The sequence below is a fragment of the Gambusia affinis genome, linkage group LG08, assembly GCF_019740435.1.
Source record: "Gambusia affinis linkage group LG08, SWU_Gaff_1.0, whole genome shotgun sequence".
Lineage (NCBI taxonomy): Eukaryota > Metazoa > Chordata > Actinopteri > Cyprinodontiformes > Poeciliidae > Gambusia > Gambusia affinis.
The window spans coordinates 9,072,010-9,089,005 of NC_057875.1; the positions used below are offsets into that span (position 1 = coordinate 9,072,010).

General features: G+C 39.0%; 1 protein-coding gene across 5 annotated transcripts in view; it reads left to right on the top strand.

The window, feature by feature from the left end:
• Positions 1-16,996, top strand: part of tln2b (talin 2b) — a 96,734-nt gene that overhangs the window by 52,535 nt on the left and 27,203 nt on the right. For all 5 annotated transcript variants that reach the window (XM_044124217.1, XM_044124214.1, XM_044124216.1 and 2 more), the window contains exons 13-31: positions 2,573-2,756; positions 2,965-3,078; positions 3,314-3,422; positions 4,372-4,580; positions 4,818-4,916; positions 5,684-5,851; positions 6,113-6,407; positions 8,089-8,255; positions 8,923-9,051; positions 11,831-11,944; positions 12,102-12,215; positions 12,315-12,449; positions 12,640-12,768; positions 13,273-13,375; positions 14,071-14,279; positions 14,701-14,820; positions 15,332-15,529; positions 16,024-16,163; positions 16,643-16,736. In XM_044124217.1, the coding sequence (XP_043980152.1) occupies positions 2,573-2,756; positions 2,965-3,078; positions 3,314-3,422; positions 4,372-4,580; positions 4,818-4,916; positions 5,684-5,851; positions 6,113-6,407; positions 8,089-8,255; positions 8,923-9,051; positions 11,831-11,944; positions 12,102-12,215; positions 12,315-12,449; positions 12,640-12,768; positions 13,273-13,375; positions 14,071-14,279; positions 14,701-14,820; positions 15,332-15,529; positions 16,024-16,163; positions 16,643-16,736 (2,830 nt within the window). The remainder of the gene's footprint in view (positions 1-2,572; positions 2,757-2,964; positions 3,079-3,313; positions 3,423-4,371; positions 4,581-4,817; positions 4,917-5,683; positions 5,852-6,112; positions 6,408-8,088; positions 8,256-8,922; positions 9,052-11,830; positions 11,945-12,101; positions 12,216-12,314; positions 12,450-12,639; positions 12,769-13,272; positions 13,376-14,070; positions 14,280-14,700; positions 14,821-15,331; positions 15,530-16,023; positions 16,164-16,642; positions 16,737-16,996) is intronic.

Here is a 16,996-nt window from a genome sequence, read left to right on the forward strand (position 1 = left end):
GCCACAAATTTTTTAAGTAGATAAATAATGTTAATAAGTCTAATAAACAGTAATGGCAACATTGATTTATAAAGATCATCTCATCTCGGTGTTTTGCAAAACCAAGAGTATGATCCTAACCGTAGTTGAGCCACTGAAATAAAAGCCTGTTTTATTCTGTATTTAGGCTCTGTTTCTTGTCATTTTACTTTCAGAACTCCTACACACTATGGAAAAAGTAGAATAGAAAAATAAATTTGAGTGTACTTTTTTTCCTACTCACCTTTTCTTTCATTTTTCAGTCTCTTCTACCTGAGGAAAAAAATTAGATGCTACATATAAATGGATTGTTGAGAGAAGTGTTATTTACTTAGGATGCGCTTTTTTCCAAGCGTGAACGTTGAGTGAGAAATATTCACATCTCTGTAAAATAATCTTGTGTTCCTAGCTGGTTTAAAAAGAGATGCTAAATGGTGCCACATTTTTTTATGAGTAATGGATGAATATATATCTTAGTCTTATCTGTATTGTGAAAAGTCTCATCTCCCTGCAGTCCTCTCTCCTCCTGTCAGGAGGCATAGAAGCATAAACAATGAAGACATCCATGTTTAGTAAGATTGATTTCAGGGTCAGACGCACAAGGATGGTGTAGAGAGGAGGCAGGAAAAAGCTTCATTGCAATCGTGAGACAATCTATCTCTACATTTGGCTATATGGTCTCCTACAGAACTGGAGTGTGAATGAGAAGTGGAGATTGAAAAAATTCACATGGCTCCTGTTGAAACTACTGTCTGATAAAATATGCTGTCATATTGGCATGCGCCAGCTGACTCATGTTGAGGTTTCCATTGCAAAAACATAATTGATGCATTTCGAAACAAGCTGTAATTAACCAATGGAGTCGGGAGCATCTGCTGAGTTGGACATGAAAACCCATTTTTCTGCAGTACTCTCTCTGTCGAGGCCTACTCATTGTGAGAATGACTGTTGGTGCGTGACCATTGTTGTGCACTAATTATCATTTTGTATGTTCTCTGGTCTAAATCAATCCCTGGGATGTTATTATCAAAAACATTAGCATATTTATTTGATTGAACACCATTGACTCCTTAAGTATTTATTTCCCTTTACATTTTCCACATTCCATACAACTACAATATTTAATGTATTTTATTGGAATTTTATGTAATGGACAAACATAAAATATTTTATTATTGTGAAGTGGAAGGAAAAAAATCCTTTGTATTTGTTTCTAACCCATTTTATTTTGAATCCCATTAATAAAATGTAGTGCAACTAATTGTCTTTAGAAGTCACCTGTCCTGTGAGGGTTTGTTAGAAAACAGTGAGCAAACAGCATTGTAAGTAAGAAAAAAAATAAACAACTGTCATGGTTGCCAGGCCAGTTAAAAGAGGAAGAAAACACAATTTCACATGGGAGAAATCTATGTGGGTGAAGTGGAGAATTGGAAAAATCTCATATTTGGTATTCACAGTAGTGGTGTGACAAATAAAATTTGTGAGCGATAGCCCACCTCCTTTACACTCTAGGAGCTTGGAAAGGGGAATAGAAGCCAGCAGCTGAGAGGGAAGTCTTTATCCCCTGCAGGATATAGTGGCAGAATGCATCAATACATAACGCCCGAACAGTTTGGATTTCCTTCCCGACTCTCCCTTTTGCAAAATCTTCTAGCAGTGCCAGTTCTGGGTGATGGATGCAGCAGGACAGAGTTTGCACGGGGGACCACATATTCTCCCACCAAGTTTGTTTTCCATATATCACAACCTTTGTGTGGAAAGTGAAGTGTACCAGTTTCAGGCCCCATTTCACCTTAAAAATGAGAGCCCTCGCCTTTTGCCAAATTAAAGTCTTTGTTCAAAAAAAGTCAGTTGCAGTTTAGCACCAGCTATGAAAATGACACAGCAAACTTATGGATGAAGGCGCTCTGTTTGGTTGAGACCAAAATAGAACTTTTTGACTTATATGCAAAACATTATTGAACAAGGGAAACTAACTTTACCCTTGTTAGGGTAAACATACTTGTTTGTTAGGGTAACCATACTCTTGGTCAAAGATGATGGTGGTGGAAACAACATTATGATTTCAAAATGTTCTTCTCCTTTCTTTTTTCTCTAGCTACATGAACTACATTGTTGTTGTCCATAGTGTATCCCCAAGATATGTTGATTATTTAGCTAAAATGATCGTGAAATGGACTCAAATGCAATGAGGATGCAGGCAGGTGAAAATAAACAATTTTACTCAGGCAAGCATAATACAAAAGGAAGGGGACTAGAATATAAACACAAGAAATACTATGTTACAGAACAAAAGCACAAAGGATCATAAATCTAAGGAATGAGGTAAATGTGACAAACAAAGGTTGACAAATCATAATACAAAGCAGAAACACAACACCAAAGTCCCAATCATTATGACAACAGTTTGGACCAAAGATTAAATAAAAAATAAAAAACACCAACAATGGATAATTGTTTTCACTTATAACTTCTGCCTGTGTCTACCTTTTAAATCAACTTTACACTGAAAAATTATGTCCCTAACCTATTTTTTTTCTATATTTATTTTTAGGTCCACAATTTTGCAACAGCAGTATAATAGGGTTGGTCGTGTGGAACATGGGTCAGTGGCTCTTCCTGGCATTATACGCTCTGGCTCCATTGGTGGCCCTGATAACTACAGTGTAGGTACAATGCCTTCTGCCCAGCAGCAAATCACCATAGGACAGATGCACAGAGGACACATGCCTCCACTGGTGAGTAGGATAACACACCTTTACATCCTTTGTTCTTTAAGTCCTGAAGAAACAAAACATCATTTGGAAGATGCAAACATTTTTTCAGGTTTGATGTGATTTGACTATTTAGGAAAATGATTCAGCAACTCTTTTCTGGAAGATGCACAGAAAGCCCTGATTTCATTCCACAAAATATGCTTTGTGTGTGTTGTGTGTTTGCTATCAGAGTCTAGCCCAGCAGGCTCTAATGGGAACCATTAACAGCAGCATGAAGGCTGTTCAGCAGGCACAAGCCGACCTGAGACAAGTAGATAATCTGCCTCCACTGGGCCATGACTTGGTGAGTTCAACCATATTCATTTAACAGTTTTGAAGTATACATTGGGATAAATAAATGCAGAGTGGATCTTTATTTTCGCTTCTCTTACTTTTTTAAGAATAATTAGGTTTTAGAGCAGACTGTAAACATTCATAATATTTTCTTTGCTAGCCTTGGGCTTGAATCAGGGTGATCAAAAATCAAAAATCTCCTACTGTGATGAATGTCTGAGACTCTTATTTTCCTCCTCCAAAAGGCATCCAGAGTCTGGGTTCAGAACAAAGTGGATGAATCAAAACATGAAATCCATTCTCAGGTTGATGCCATCACTGCTGGAACAGCTTCTGTGGTCAATCTCACAGCAGGTGAGTTCCCTGGAAAATACTAAGCACTTTAAAGGAGCTCCATTCAGTTATTTTTACTTTTTCTTAAATAGTCACATTATACCATTCTACCCTGGCAAATGTTTTGAGATAAGAATTAATGAATGTTTCTTGTTACGACTGGCTCAGGGTCATAACAAAATTGGGGGAACATGCTGTGCTTAAGGTGCAGAAAAAGAATATTTATTAATGAAGACTACAATGGAATGGGAATTTCAGTAGCAGTGGCACAATCCAATGCGCATGTGTGGTATGTGTGTATATGGAAGTGATGAGATGCAAAAACAATGACGGAATCAAATGTGCTTGAGGAGAGTCATTGAGGCCTGGCAGCAGAGCACTACACACTTCAGGAGGCAGAGTGGACTTTGAGGGCAACGACGAAGGTGGAAATGGGAAGATCTATGTATTTTGTGCTCTGAATTAACAGATTAGCCACGCCTGCACAGAGGAGGAGCACAAGAGCAGAAACACAAACACAAAAAGACTCGGGCCGTAACATTTCCTAGGTCCGTTTTGATCAGTGACTGGGTAAAGGTTTAGTTTCCTCTATTGGTATTCTGTTTCTGCTAATGAATACATCTTAATACATCTGCTCTGAAGCTCATCTCGCCCAGCTGCCCCGTGTTCTTTGGTACAATGCCAGTTTCCAGTTTTAATCTAACCTTGCCATCTGTTAGATTTCACCTAAGCTCCCCTCACTATCAAATTTAAAGTTTTTCTTTTTCATAGCCACTTGCTTTATTAGTTCCTTATCTCAATTGAGCCATTTCAAACAGGCTCTAATCATGACACTGATGTGTGTGTAAAAGCAAATGACACATGAGTTGCCCTGTGGTGAACTGAGTCAGTGCTGCAGCAGTAAATTAAGATGCACAACAAAGGCACAGGTTGATTTTTGACTGATTTGACGGTCATCTCTCCACTGCAGGTGAGCCAACAGAGACCGACTACACAGCAGTCGGCTGCGCCATCACTACCATATCCTCCAACCTCACGGAAATGTCCAAGGGCGTGAAGCTTCTTGCAGCACTGATGGAAGATGAAGTGGGAGGCGGACACAAGCTCATGGGTGCTGCCAGAATGTTGGCAGGAGCAGTGTCAGATCTGCTCAGGTCCGTTGAGCCTGCTGCCGGCGAGGTGAGGCACCCAGTGAATACTGCGCTGGTTTGAGAATCCCAGCTGAAATCCCACACAATTCACACATACACAAAATGCTGATCTGCTAATTTTAACAATTTCCCAGTGAAGATGCAAGTTGGAGCTTTTTTTTTGCCTGGGAGGGATGTTTGATCCTGTTTTAGATCACACTGGAGTGTTTTCTGTGGGAACTGGCCAGCCGCGCGTAATGAATGTGCTGATGTCACCCTCGTGCAGCCGAGACAGACGGTGCTGACTGCAGCAGGAAGCATTGGACAAGCCAGCGGGGATCTGCTCCGTCACATGGGGGAGGGCGAGACTGATGAGAAGTTCCAGGTTGGACGCCTCCCACTCACTGTTTCCATGGCTGTGTCGGCCAAACAGGAAGACACACACCCATATTCTCTGTCCCCCTTTAAAAATGTCAATACACTCTTGTAATTACCTCAGGCTTTATTGTTGGCCTGCCAGTTTAAAACAAAGCATCAGATAGAGTGCTTCTTTTAAAGTAGAAAGATTATACAGTGTTTAAACCCTGTGGTATTTAGCCTGTCCTTGCTGCTGCTTTGTGTATTTGACATAGAAATTCATGTTCTTACAACACACTCCTCAGTTTAAATGTCTCCTTAGATAGATAAATGCAAACAAAAACAAATGACCATTCTCATAAATCTTACGCAAGCAAATTTCTGCTAAATTAAGACTTTCTTTTTCTGATAGAGACACTAACTAACTTTAAGTGATGATGTTCGATCAAACTGTTACTGTTTAGCTATGGTATTTTCATTGATCAGAAAAAGACAATCAGCCAATTTCAGCCAATCACAAGTCAGGGTCCATCAAGTTGCAATACATCTGAACCTGAATTCAGCTGTGCACCTATATTTAATAATACTGACAGACTATAGTTTGACAGTCTGATAGTTTGCCTCATTCTTCTTTTGTGCGTCGAGTCTTGCTGCTTCTTGTACATTACTTATGTACGAGTCACATTATATCAGTTGAACAAAATGAACTGCAAACATTTACTTTCTTGCTCCCTTCAGTCACACGCACACAGCTGTGCTCTGTTCCTGTGAAGGACACTGATTAATATGTTGCAGGACACTCTGATGAATCTGGCCAAAGCGGTGGCCAATGCAGCTGCTATGTTAGTCCTGAAGGCCAAGAATGTGGCCCAGGTGGCCGAGGACACCATACTGCAGAACCGAGTGATTGCAGCTGCCACTCAGTGTGCCCTGTCTACCTCACAACTGGTTGCATGCACCAAGGTACACTTTAATTAAAATAATAATAATAATAATATATTATATATATATATATATATATATATGTGTCTACTATATTTGCAGACTAGTAGACAGATAATTTTTATCTGAAACAAAATAAAATAAAAATGCTTAATTTGCAAGCTTCCACAATGTACTTATCTGGATGATGTAAGAATAACTGTAGCTTCCTGCTTCATTGAAAAATCAGTGTTGGATGTCTTTATTTGTCTGAGCTGCTGCCAGCCTCTTTGTGTGCTGCAGGTGGTAAGCCCAACCATCAGCTCGCCGGTTTGTCAGGAGCAGCTTGTCGAGGCCGGGAAGCTGGTGGACCGATCGGTGGAGACTTGCGTCAAAGCTTGCCGCTCGGCCAGCAGCGACGGCGAGTTGCTGAAACAAGTTGCAGCTGCAGCTGGTGTGGTCAGCCAGGCCCTGAGTGACCTCCTCCAACACGTCCGCCACTACGCCAGCTGCGGGGAGCCCATTGGACGCTATGACCAAGCCACAGACACAATTATGAATGTGACTGAAAATATTTTCACTTCCATGGGCGATGCAGGTGAGTAACAACAGCCATGCTGAAGAAAATGAACTGATTCTTGCAGAATAGTCTATTTGGCTCTAGATAATATGTTTTCACTGTGTTGTGAGACTTTAAAAGCATTATCTGCAAATGATCCTGAAAAAAAAACCTCAGTGGATGTTCAAAGCTCAGGTTGTATGTTTTGATTTGAGTCAAGAGACTGAAGTATTGTTAAAGTGAGTCAAATTCCCGAGGGCTTGTAGTAGCCATGTAATCCTAAACCACTACAAAGTTCTGAGTCTGGTTTCAATCAGAAACTGGGAGTCTTTGGCATTCAACAGGAAACACATGACATGGTTTGAAAGGCCAAGCGTTTTTTGTCAATAAATCAACTTTTAAAAATCCTGCTAAACACCAGAGGTACACATTTTAGTGGACAGGTTGATGCCATATGATTTCACATGTTGATTGTAGAGCAGCTAGACATCTACAGCGGTTTACTGGGTGAGTTATTTAGAGCATGAGGTGGGAGTTTCGGAAATGCAGCTTTTAATAGCAGACATGTTGGGAGCTGTTACGTATATCCCACAGATTTATATTTCTGCTGGATCAGATGATGGAAACATTCTGCCACATGAGGACATATAGGTGAAAGTAATATGAACTTTGAAACTATTAGGCAAAATGAGGTTTCGCATTTTGTAACTAGAATAAAATGTAATTTAAAATATTATTTAATTTTTAGGTGTAATAAAAAACCTGGAGATATGAAATACACATTTATAATAAGAATAAATAGAATGTTTTTTTGTCAAACTTTTTATGTATTTCACATTTGTTTTATTTTGATTATTTTTTAAATATTATTTTACAATTTCAAGTTATACACATCAAAACATGTAAAAATGTTTAAAACTAATTAGAAAATGTTCCCCAATATTTATCAAGTATTCTGTCTATACCTACATATAAAAAATTACCTCATTTATTTTTTGCCCTAACCTCATTTGTTTGTGAGAGTTCTGTGCTTCTCACATTTGACAAGAATGTATTCTAATCTCCATTAATGCACAGATAATAAAATTGAATTCATGTTCCTATTTCACCAGCCAAACAATCTTATTCTGTAGACATGACCTGTTTTCATAAACATTCTTCATTTTGTTGACATGGCAAAGTTTATAAAAACATAGGTTTTGACATTGTGTTCAAATTAGATTTACATAATTCTGAATAATTATCTTCTTTTTTCTTTAATATATATAGGATTTAGGTAAAGCCTTTAATTTTAAGCCTAGGATTTTGTGGTTTACAGCTTATACCCTGGTGGAATCGCATTTATTTTTGCTTGAAAGAGCTGCTCTAAATTCAGGTTGATTATCTTAAAATACTGTATTGTTAATTTTAAAGTAAAAAAAAAAAATCTTAATGCGACTCATGAATCTTCTTATTTATTTATTTTCTGTACATGGTACTGTTTTTACTTATACAGCTGTCAGTGCAAATTAGCGCATGTTGGAAGATGCAGCAATAATAGTCCATCGCTGTATTGCTACAGATTAATGATGCTTTTGCTTTGGGAATCCTTGAAAATTCGTTTGTCACAGAAAATCTTTTTTTCTTTGTTTCGTAATTAGATCCTAAAAGATCTAACATGTTAATACCTCATTCCAACAGATTATGTACTGATGCAGACGTTGATTTTTGGTCTGAACAGGTGAGATGGTGCGTCAGGCTCGCGTGCTGGCCCAGGCTACCTCGGACTTGGTCAATGCCATGAGGTCAGATGCAGAGGCAGAAGTGGATGTCGACAACTCCAAGAAACTCCTTGCTGCAGCCAAACTCCTGGCGGATGCCACAGCTCGAATGGTGGAGGCTGCAAAGGTGAGTGATTCTTAAAAGTTTTCTCATATTATAACATATTTAACATGAATTATTAATAATAATAATAATAATAATAATAATAATAATAATAGTCGTCATTGTTGTTGTTATTATTATTTATAGTAATAGTAATAATAAGAATATTAGCTTTTCTACTCTTTATTTAAATTGTTTTAAAAATATCTGAAATGTGGCTTTGAGAGAACTTAACTTAAAAACATGACTGCTGAAAGTCTGTACTTCTTTATGTTAATAGCTACTGTGTGATTTTACCTCCATTATGAAAGTATGCAGAATCAGTGTCTGTTAATGAGCCTCTGGCGCCGTCGAGAAGAATATTATCTGGGCGAAATACCCATGCAAGAGAAGAGCAGCGTGTAGCTTGTTAAGATGTTTTTGATCTGTGGCACATTAATCACCACATCACTGCCATTATCAAAGAGGAAGTGAGGATCTTGCACTGACGGTTTCCTTGGAAACTGAAAGAAGATGAAGTTAAATGTTTCTTTGCATTCATCATACAACACGTGCAGTGCAGTCAGAGTTGTTAAACTTAATATTCAAAAGGTGCTGGTGTTCATATTGTTTGCTGTATCTACAACATGCTTCACTACAGTATGTGCATTTGCAGAAATATGCATAATTGTGCAACATTTTTTGCTCTCAGGGGGCAGCCGCATACCCAGAGAATGAGGACCAGCAGCAGAGATTAAGGGAGGCAGCCGAAGGGTTACGGGTTGCCACTAATGCTGCAGCTCAAAATGCCATAAAGAAAAAACTAGTCAATCGACTGGAGGTGAGTCAGAGCTGTTAGTTTATCCCCCTTTTCAAGTTGGTCCACCTTAATTCACCCATCAAACCAACATTATCCATCTTCGTAATTAAGACAGTGATATTTTCTACCTCTTTGATATAAAACTCTGAGTAAGGTCACTTTTTTATTTGTCTGCGTTATGTCTTTTTATCACCACGGAGAGCTGTAAATCCTACTAATGCACTGAAGGAACTATCTGTATTAAGATCTGTGTTTAGCCCTCAGTATCAGTTTGCCCCCTAATGACAACCACCCCTCTGCTCTGGAGCACCCAATGTTCAATTTCCCAGGCACATAAACTATTCATTACCCAAGGGCTGAAATCAGCCTGCTATCAGACAGGAATCTCAGCCTGACTCCTTGCATCAGATGGTCACAGTAATAGTACTAATGGTCACCTCCATCACACCCGCATGTAAGCTAGTCGAGGAGAGTATTATTAATCTCCAAGTGTGCTTGTAACAATTTAGGCAGCTATGGAGCCCTCAGATTTGTACTGTCAAGTTCAAATGAATGCCTCAGTGGCTGTGGAGACATGTTCACTTGGTTGAAAGCCTCTATTTTATCTAATTTTGGTTTTATGTACAGAATGCTAAGCAAAATAAAATAAACAGCACATTGGAGTGTACTATTGTCATTACTTAGGACAGTGGTGTCACCCCTGTTTTAATTTCGGGCCGCATCAAGTTTCTGAATGTCCTCAAACAGCCGGTTGTGGCAGATTGTTTGGATAAAACTACTAATCAACAAACTGTTCAAATAATATAGTTTTCTCTGCATTTGATGAGTATTTCTTGAAACATATTCATATCTAACATATTTTCACATTGTTGTAATTTGACAGAATGCAAATAAAAACTACTGATTTGACTGATAAAATAATATATAAGCACACAACTGTTAGCTTGAAGTGCTATTTCTAGCTTAATGCGACCTACAAACATTCACCATCCATCTTCCATTACTGGAGTCATTTGTTGTACCAAAGCTATCTCAAGTAACTCTAATGTTCTTTTTGTAATGACAGATTGTGTTCTGTAAATCGGTTATATTTTATTGTTCTTGGCTCCTCAGTCACCCAAAAAGACATTTCTCTTAAAAGCTGGTAAAGTTTGCACTCTCACTCATCAACGACATAATATCATACTAAGAACAGAAGAACAGGCTTTCAGCCATTCATTTTTAGGTTGGTATGATTATATACCAAATAGCTTAAATTAAATTTCAATAATTCACTGTGCATGGTTGTAATTATTGTGGATTCTCCACAGAGAATTAGATATAATCTCCCATTCACAGAGGTTCAAAGTTCTACATGCAGGCTCATGTATATGCATTCTGTCACATCTAATGATAGGATAAAGGTTTCTTAGCAAACTACGGAAAAAAATACTCTTCTTTTTCAGTGCTTAACCAGCTTCTGTTCTAATTCTAGATTAATCTTTTACCCCAGTTCTTTTAAAATATGGTATTGCTAATTTGAAATATTTTCCTGGCACAGACTTAATACATAATCTACGATTTTTCAATAACTAAAAAATTACTGAGGCCATTCTAGATGCCTAATGGCAGACTGGTTTATTATATAACTAGTTTGATGTGTATTTTGGTTCACTGTGCTATTCGGACATCCAGTTGCATCCATTTTTCAACCATGCCTGGCTGTTCTCAGATTTCCGTACCTACATCAGCGGTAGTACTAGCTGGTCCAAGCCTGGTACTGTTTTGTGCGAAATTCTGTTTCCCCTGTGTTGGGAGCGTGCACCGCAGGCAGAGAAGTGCATCCAACCATTTTCACAGCGCTTCTTATCAATTTCTCGGTAAAACAACTCACCCAGTTATGTCAAGGTGGCAACTTTCAGTTTAATCGACAGCTGCTGTTCAAAAACAGCAACAACAAAACTGTAAAATGAATAAATAAATAAATCTGGCCTTGTGTGAGGTTCTTCTTACACAGTTTTTGTGTTGTTGTTTTTTAAATAACCAACTTTTTAAAAAACTACAGTCTTTTTTCAACTTTTGTCATATTCACTTTAGCCTGAGAAATATCAGTCAATCACCAAACACTGTTTTGGTGACTACACACACACATTGTGTGTATTTATAATATTTTGTTGCTGATATAAAGGGATGGAAGCTAGCTGATTGATTGCAGGACACAAAAAATTTGACTTCATAAAAAGATGAGATTGCAGGCTTTCTGGCAAATCCTGTTCTAATGTGAAATATGATGCATTACTGGATGAAATGCAATTCCAGTTGACAATATTTTTATTGTTAATGTCACTTATTGCTCTAAAATAATATGTCCTAGCATTTGTATTAAAATATTTCTCTATGAATCTGAGATATATGAGAACTTAGTTCCTCTCTTCTCAAAGGAACTTTTATGTTTTTCGCCCAGAAAAAAGAAACGCCTTAAACCATTATTAAAAGCTCAAAATTTATATGGCATTCACACTGATGATGCGTATGTAAACGTGTTGCCCACCACTGTATATGAATAGACATGAGGTAAATTAAAAAAGACTAGTGGTGATCAGTTCATGTCATAAAGACTGGGTTGGATTTTTTTTTCTTTTTTTTTTCTTTCTTTCAACATTCTGGCTGAAACTCCTCTCTGTCTGATTAGACGTCTGCCTGAGCCAGAACATGGCAGTATATCATAAGATGGAGCATACACGAGTGCTCTTCTTTGCCAAGATCCTTATTTTGCTGTAGACTAAATTGTGTTTTTTGGGGTTTTTTGTTCTATGAACAGATCGCTGCTAAGCAGGCAGCGGCTGCTGCAACTCAGACCATAGCAGCTGCCCAAAATGCTGCCGCCTCCAACAAAAATACTGCTTCACACCAGCAGCTTGTACACAGCTGTAAGGTACTGTCATGCAGTCTTCCTAATGCATCTTCTTTTTATGCAGTGTATGTATTTTGCTGGTTTACTTTCAGAGACCTCCTTAGATTTGCAACATTTTCCTCTTGTAGTCTCATTAGTGTAGCATATAAAAATGCACAATGAATACTTTTAATTCCAGGCAGTAGCAGACAGTATTCCCCAGTTGGTGCAAGGAATGAGGAGCAGCCAGGCCCAGCCTGAGGAGCTTGGCCCTCAGCTCGCCCTCATCATGGCCAGCCAAAGCTTTTTGCAGGTAAGTATGTGGCCTTTAAATTGTCAATGACCATCGAGTCTTTGCTTTTATATATATATCTTAATAATGGATTTTTATATTTCTGTCACTATCTGTCAGCCTGGAAGCAAGATGGTTGCGTCGGCAAAGTCAGCTGTGCCAACAGTGGCTGAGCAGGCTGCTGCTATGCAACTGGGCCAGTGTGCCAAGAATTTAGCAACCTGTCTGGCAGAGCTCAGGACTGCCATGCAGAAGGTATCCATAACACTGTCTGAGATAACAAGATTCATCTGAATGCCACAGGATATTTGCTTGCTTTTGCATTTTAATGAAACTCCACTCCTTTGATCTCATCTAGTAATATCAGCAGCATATAGCATATGATTCTGTCTGTTCTGCATAATTGAGTTTGAATGACATTTTATTGTTTGGGTGTTATCTGAAGGCCCATGAAGCTTGTGGCCCTTTGGAGATTGACTCAGCGCTCAAGACAGTGCAGACACTAAAGAGTGAACTCCAAGATGCAAAGAGGTCTGTGATTGATGGCCAGTTAAAACCTCTTCCAGGAGAAACGGTCAGTAGATACTGAGATACATTACAAAATGTGTTTGTTCTTACTGAAATAATTTATTAAAATGACTCTAAGCGGATGTTCCTGTATATAATCTAGCAAGATCTAGAACTCCATAAGGAGGCAAACTAGGTAAAATCATGACACTACAGTTTTACTGTTTTACAGAGTTTCTTAACTTTATGAAACAAAATTAAGACATTTAGCACATTTACAGACTGAAACTTTTCCCCATTCTTCGCAAAATTCCTCAATATGAGTTGAATTGAATTGAGAGTATGTATGAGCAAGAATGTATTTTAGTATTGACACAGATTCTCAATTGTCTAGGTCATTCTAACACATAAATATGTTTCGATCTAAACCACGGTAATACATTGTCATTATTACCCAGAGTGTTTACTCAGTCATTTTACTCCTTTAATGCATGAGTATTTATCTTTGACATATATATTTTGGTCATGTATAAGTAGATGGAACTAATGATTCACTGTGTTGCTCTTGCAGCTGGAAAAGTGTGCTCAAGATTTGGGAAGTACATCAAAGGCTGTGGGCTCCTCTATGGCCCAGCTGCTGACCTGTGCTGCTCAGGGCAATGAACATTACACAGGTAACCTCTTCTGAGCAAATACAAGATGTTCACATTTACTGCAGTTGCTCGTTCCCACTTTACTCCGGCAAACCGCCGAACTACAGCAAAAATAAAAGGCTAACTGGATTATGATTATTTTTATTGTTTTCAGTAATATTTTTTTTTGTAATCTGCCTGGCTGTTGTTTCTGTTAAATGTGATTTCCTAAATCTAGGTGGAGTTAAAAACATGTAGAGAACAGCTTTTCCAACAACAAGCACTTCCAGGCATTGCTTCATGCTGTGGCTCAGGGTGCTGCCCGCTGCTCATTAATCTTTTCTTTTTTTACTGGATTTAACATTTCATCAGTAAATGGCTCCACTCTGCTGGTTAATGCAATTTGATGCAATTTGCTGCTGTTTTAGCTCTATGTGTAATAATTTAAGAGCACCTCCCATGTGGGGGCCGTATTTATTATGCAACCTCATTAATTTAGACAGTGAGGGCATTTCGCTATCGTAGTATTGGTCACACTATGTTTCTACTCCCAGCTGATTAATAGGACGTTGCAACAATTGCAGCCAATAGGGAAAATAAGTATTCTTTAACACAAAGACTGCTGAAAACAGTTTTAGAAAATATAAAAAAAGACAAGTTGCACATCTACTGTCTATCCTTGCTATCTTTCATCAACATGTGGTTGATTCATTTAATTATTTTCTTTTCTATTGCAGGTGTTGCCGCACGAGAAACAGCCCAGGCTTTGAGGACTTTGGCCCAAGCCGCCAGAGGTGTAGCAGCCAGCACAAAGGAGCCTCAAGCTGCAGCTGCCATGTTGGACTCGGCTCAGTATGTGATGGAAGGCTCGGCTATGCTGATCCACGAAGCTCATCAGGCCCTGGTTCAGCCAGGAGATGCTGAGAGTCAGCAGAGACTGGCTCAGGTAGCACAGGTCCCAGCTACTTATTCCCAGATGCAATATCAATGTCCCCCAGTGATTACATTGTTCTTCTCAGTCCTCTTCCCCTATATGCCGCTGATTTGTAAACATTTCTGGTTTTTCATAACAATCACCCCCTCTAAGCGTTACTATTTTCTCCCTGCTGAGTCCTTTGTTGCCTGACATCCCTCCCCTGAGAATAAAACCATTCATTTCCCACAGACCCTTCAGGAGATAAACATATTGTTTAGCATAAATCTGTGACAGCAGGAAAAATTAGTGACAGTGCTCTAAGCTCAATTTGCATTTCAGATGGGTTTTTTTTCCCCCAGTATAGCTCTGCTTTGCTCTTGGGCTTTATTGTGTAGCACATTATTAGAATGGGTTATGGCAGTCTATTCACTGATGTTGTGTTGTGTTTCAGGTAGCTAAAGCAGTGTCACACTCCCTGAATAACTGTGTGAACTGCCTACCAGGCCAGAAGGATGTCGATATGGCTCTCAGGAGCATCGGGGAAGCCAGCAAGAAGCTCCTGGTGGACTGTGTGAGTCCTGGTCAATCTTAGAATATTATTAAAAAGCTGTTTTACTTCAGTTGTTTTTTTATTCCACTCACAAAGGATTATTGTAAATAAGGGATACAGCTTGCAAGCATATTAACTGAAAGTTGAGTTAGGGAAAAAGCTGTAGTAGAAGAAGATGTACAAAAAGCAGAAATAACTGCAGCCTTGAGAGGATTGTGAAGCAAAGTCGACTCAAGAGTAGGGCAAATTTACAAGGTGTGAAATATGTATATATATTCATGTATATTTTCAGTCAAGACAGCGTTCTCCCCTCTGATTGCATTGGTTATAACATGGATACAATGTCCTTAGCTGTAATTCATAAAAAAATGAATGCTTACCACTCTGCATGCTATAAAACTATACAATACACAAGTTTTAAATTCCGAATTGAATTCCTAATATAAGTGTGACTATCCAACCTGCATCTTTATTTTAAAATATCAATGCTTTTTTGTACTGCAAATCCTAATAGTCTGACATGTCTTTGAAGCTCCCTCCCTGCAGTAAGACTTTCCAGGAGGCCCAAACTGATTTGAACCACACAGCAGCTGAACTCAACCACTCAGCAGGCGAGGTCGTCCACTCATCCCGTGGAACAAGCAGCCAGCTGGCTGCAGCCTCGGGGAAGTTCAGCCAAGACTTTGATGAGTTCCTGGATGCTGGCATTGAGATGGCAGGACACACCCAAGTAGGTTTCGCAATCATGCAACTTCCTCCTCCACATTCCACTGAATTGGCTATTCAGTAGAGCGCTTAAAGATCATTTTGCTGGAAGCCTTAAATACGGAGTGTATTTTTTTATTACCTTATTAGCTAAGATATTGTTTAAGACAGTGGTTAATTGAACATTTTCACCTTATTAACTTGGGAGCTGTGATAGTCTCTAACAGCAACTACACTTTCAGATTTAATAGGATCTAGTGGTGCTCTTGTTCTGGTGATTTAACTCATTAGTTTGTAAAGATAGAGTTCAATAGGAGTTGACACAGCGTGACATCTAAGTTTGAGCCCGCTATGTACAGAGAATGTTTAGTTAAGGAGATGCCATAAATACATTTATTTGACATTCTTCCCAAGATATAGTAGTTTTCTAACTTGCAGATATGGTTATTGTTTTCTGTATTTTTTTTCCATCATGTATTTATAAGAATACATGTTCTTCTTTGATTTGTCCCTGCTCAGAGCAAAGAGGACCAGATTCAAGTCATTGGTAATCTGAAAAACATCTCAATGGCATCAAGTAAGCTGCTACTGGCCGCCAAGTCTCTTTCTGTGGATCCAGGTGCTGCCAATGCAAAAAATCTACTAGCCGTAGCAGCAAGGTACGATATCATTCAGAGAGAAGCAGAATCATTTCTATTGCCCACTCATGATGCTGAGTATCTAACTGGTCCTGATTGTGTAGGTTGGGATGAGTTACACAAAACATCTTCCTGCTGCATCTGTATGCCACTCCTACAACATGTCTGTTTGGTCTTGCTAAAGGGAGTGCATATCCTCCCCTTAGTGGAGAGAAGCCAAGCAGCTGGTCCCATTGGGCTTTTGGCCTGACTGACTCCTCTCTGTCTAATTAGGAGGATGGAAGCCTTGGCTGGAGCATGTCTGTGCTCAGCAAGGCTGAACACAAACTCAAGACAATCTCTGTGCCCTGTGCACCGTGTTATCCGATCACAATGAGAGGCCAGCACTGTCATGCTTGAATAGGGAAGCTTAAAGCATATGTGAGGCTGTGTGTATGTGTGTGTAGTTTTCACAGGTGAGAGTTAACAGCGGATGTTTTGGGGCTGCTGGTGTGTTTCAGGGCAGTGACGGAGAGCATTAACCAGCTGATAACAATCTGCACCCAGCAAGCAGCGGGACAAAAAGAGTGTGACAACGCCTTGAGGGAGTTGGAGGTAGATGTCCTCACATACACTTCACTTTACACTGACAAACACCAAGCTTGAGGAACAGATGTATATGTATACATTTACATTCAATGTACATTTTATGTTTGTGTCCAAGCTCACAGCAGAGAATAGAACGATATTGTAATTGTTCTGTTTTTTCTCTTCTTCCTTGATAAAATTCATACTGCAGAATTTTTCCAAAAATTCCTCCTGGAATTCCTCCTGGAATTTTTGTCAGAATGCTATCACTAAGTTCCTCATTTTTT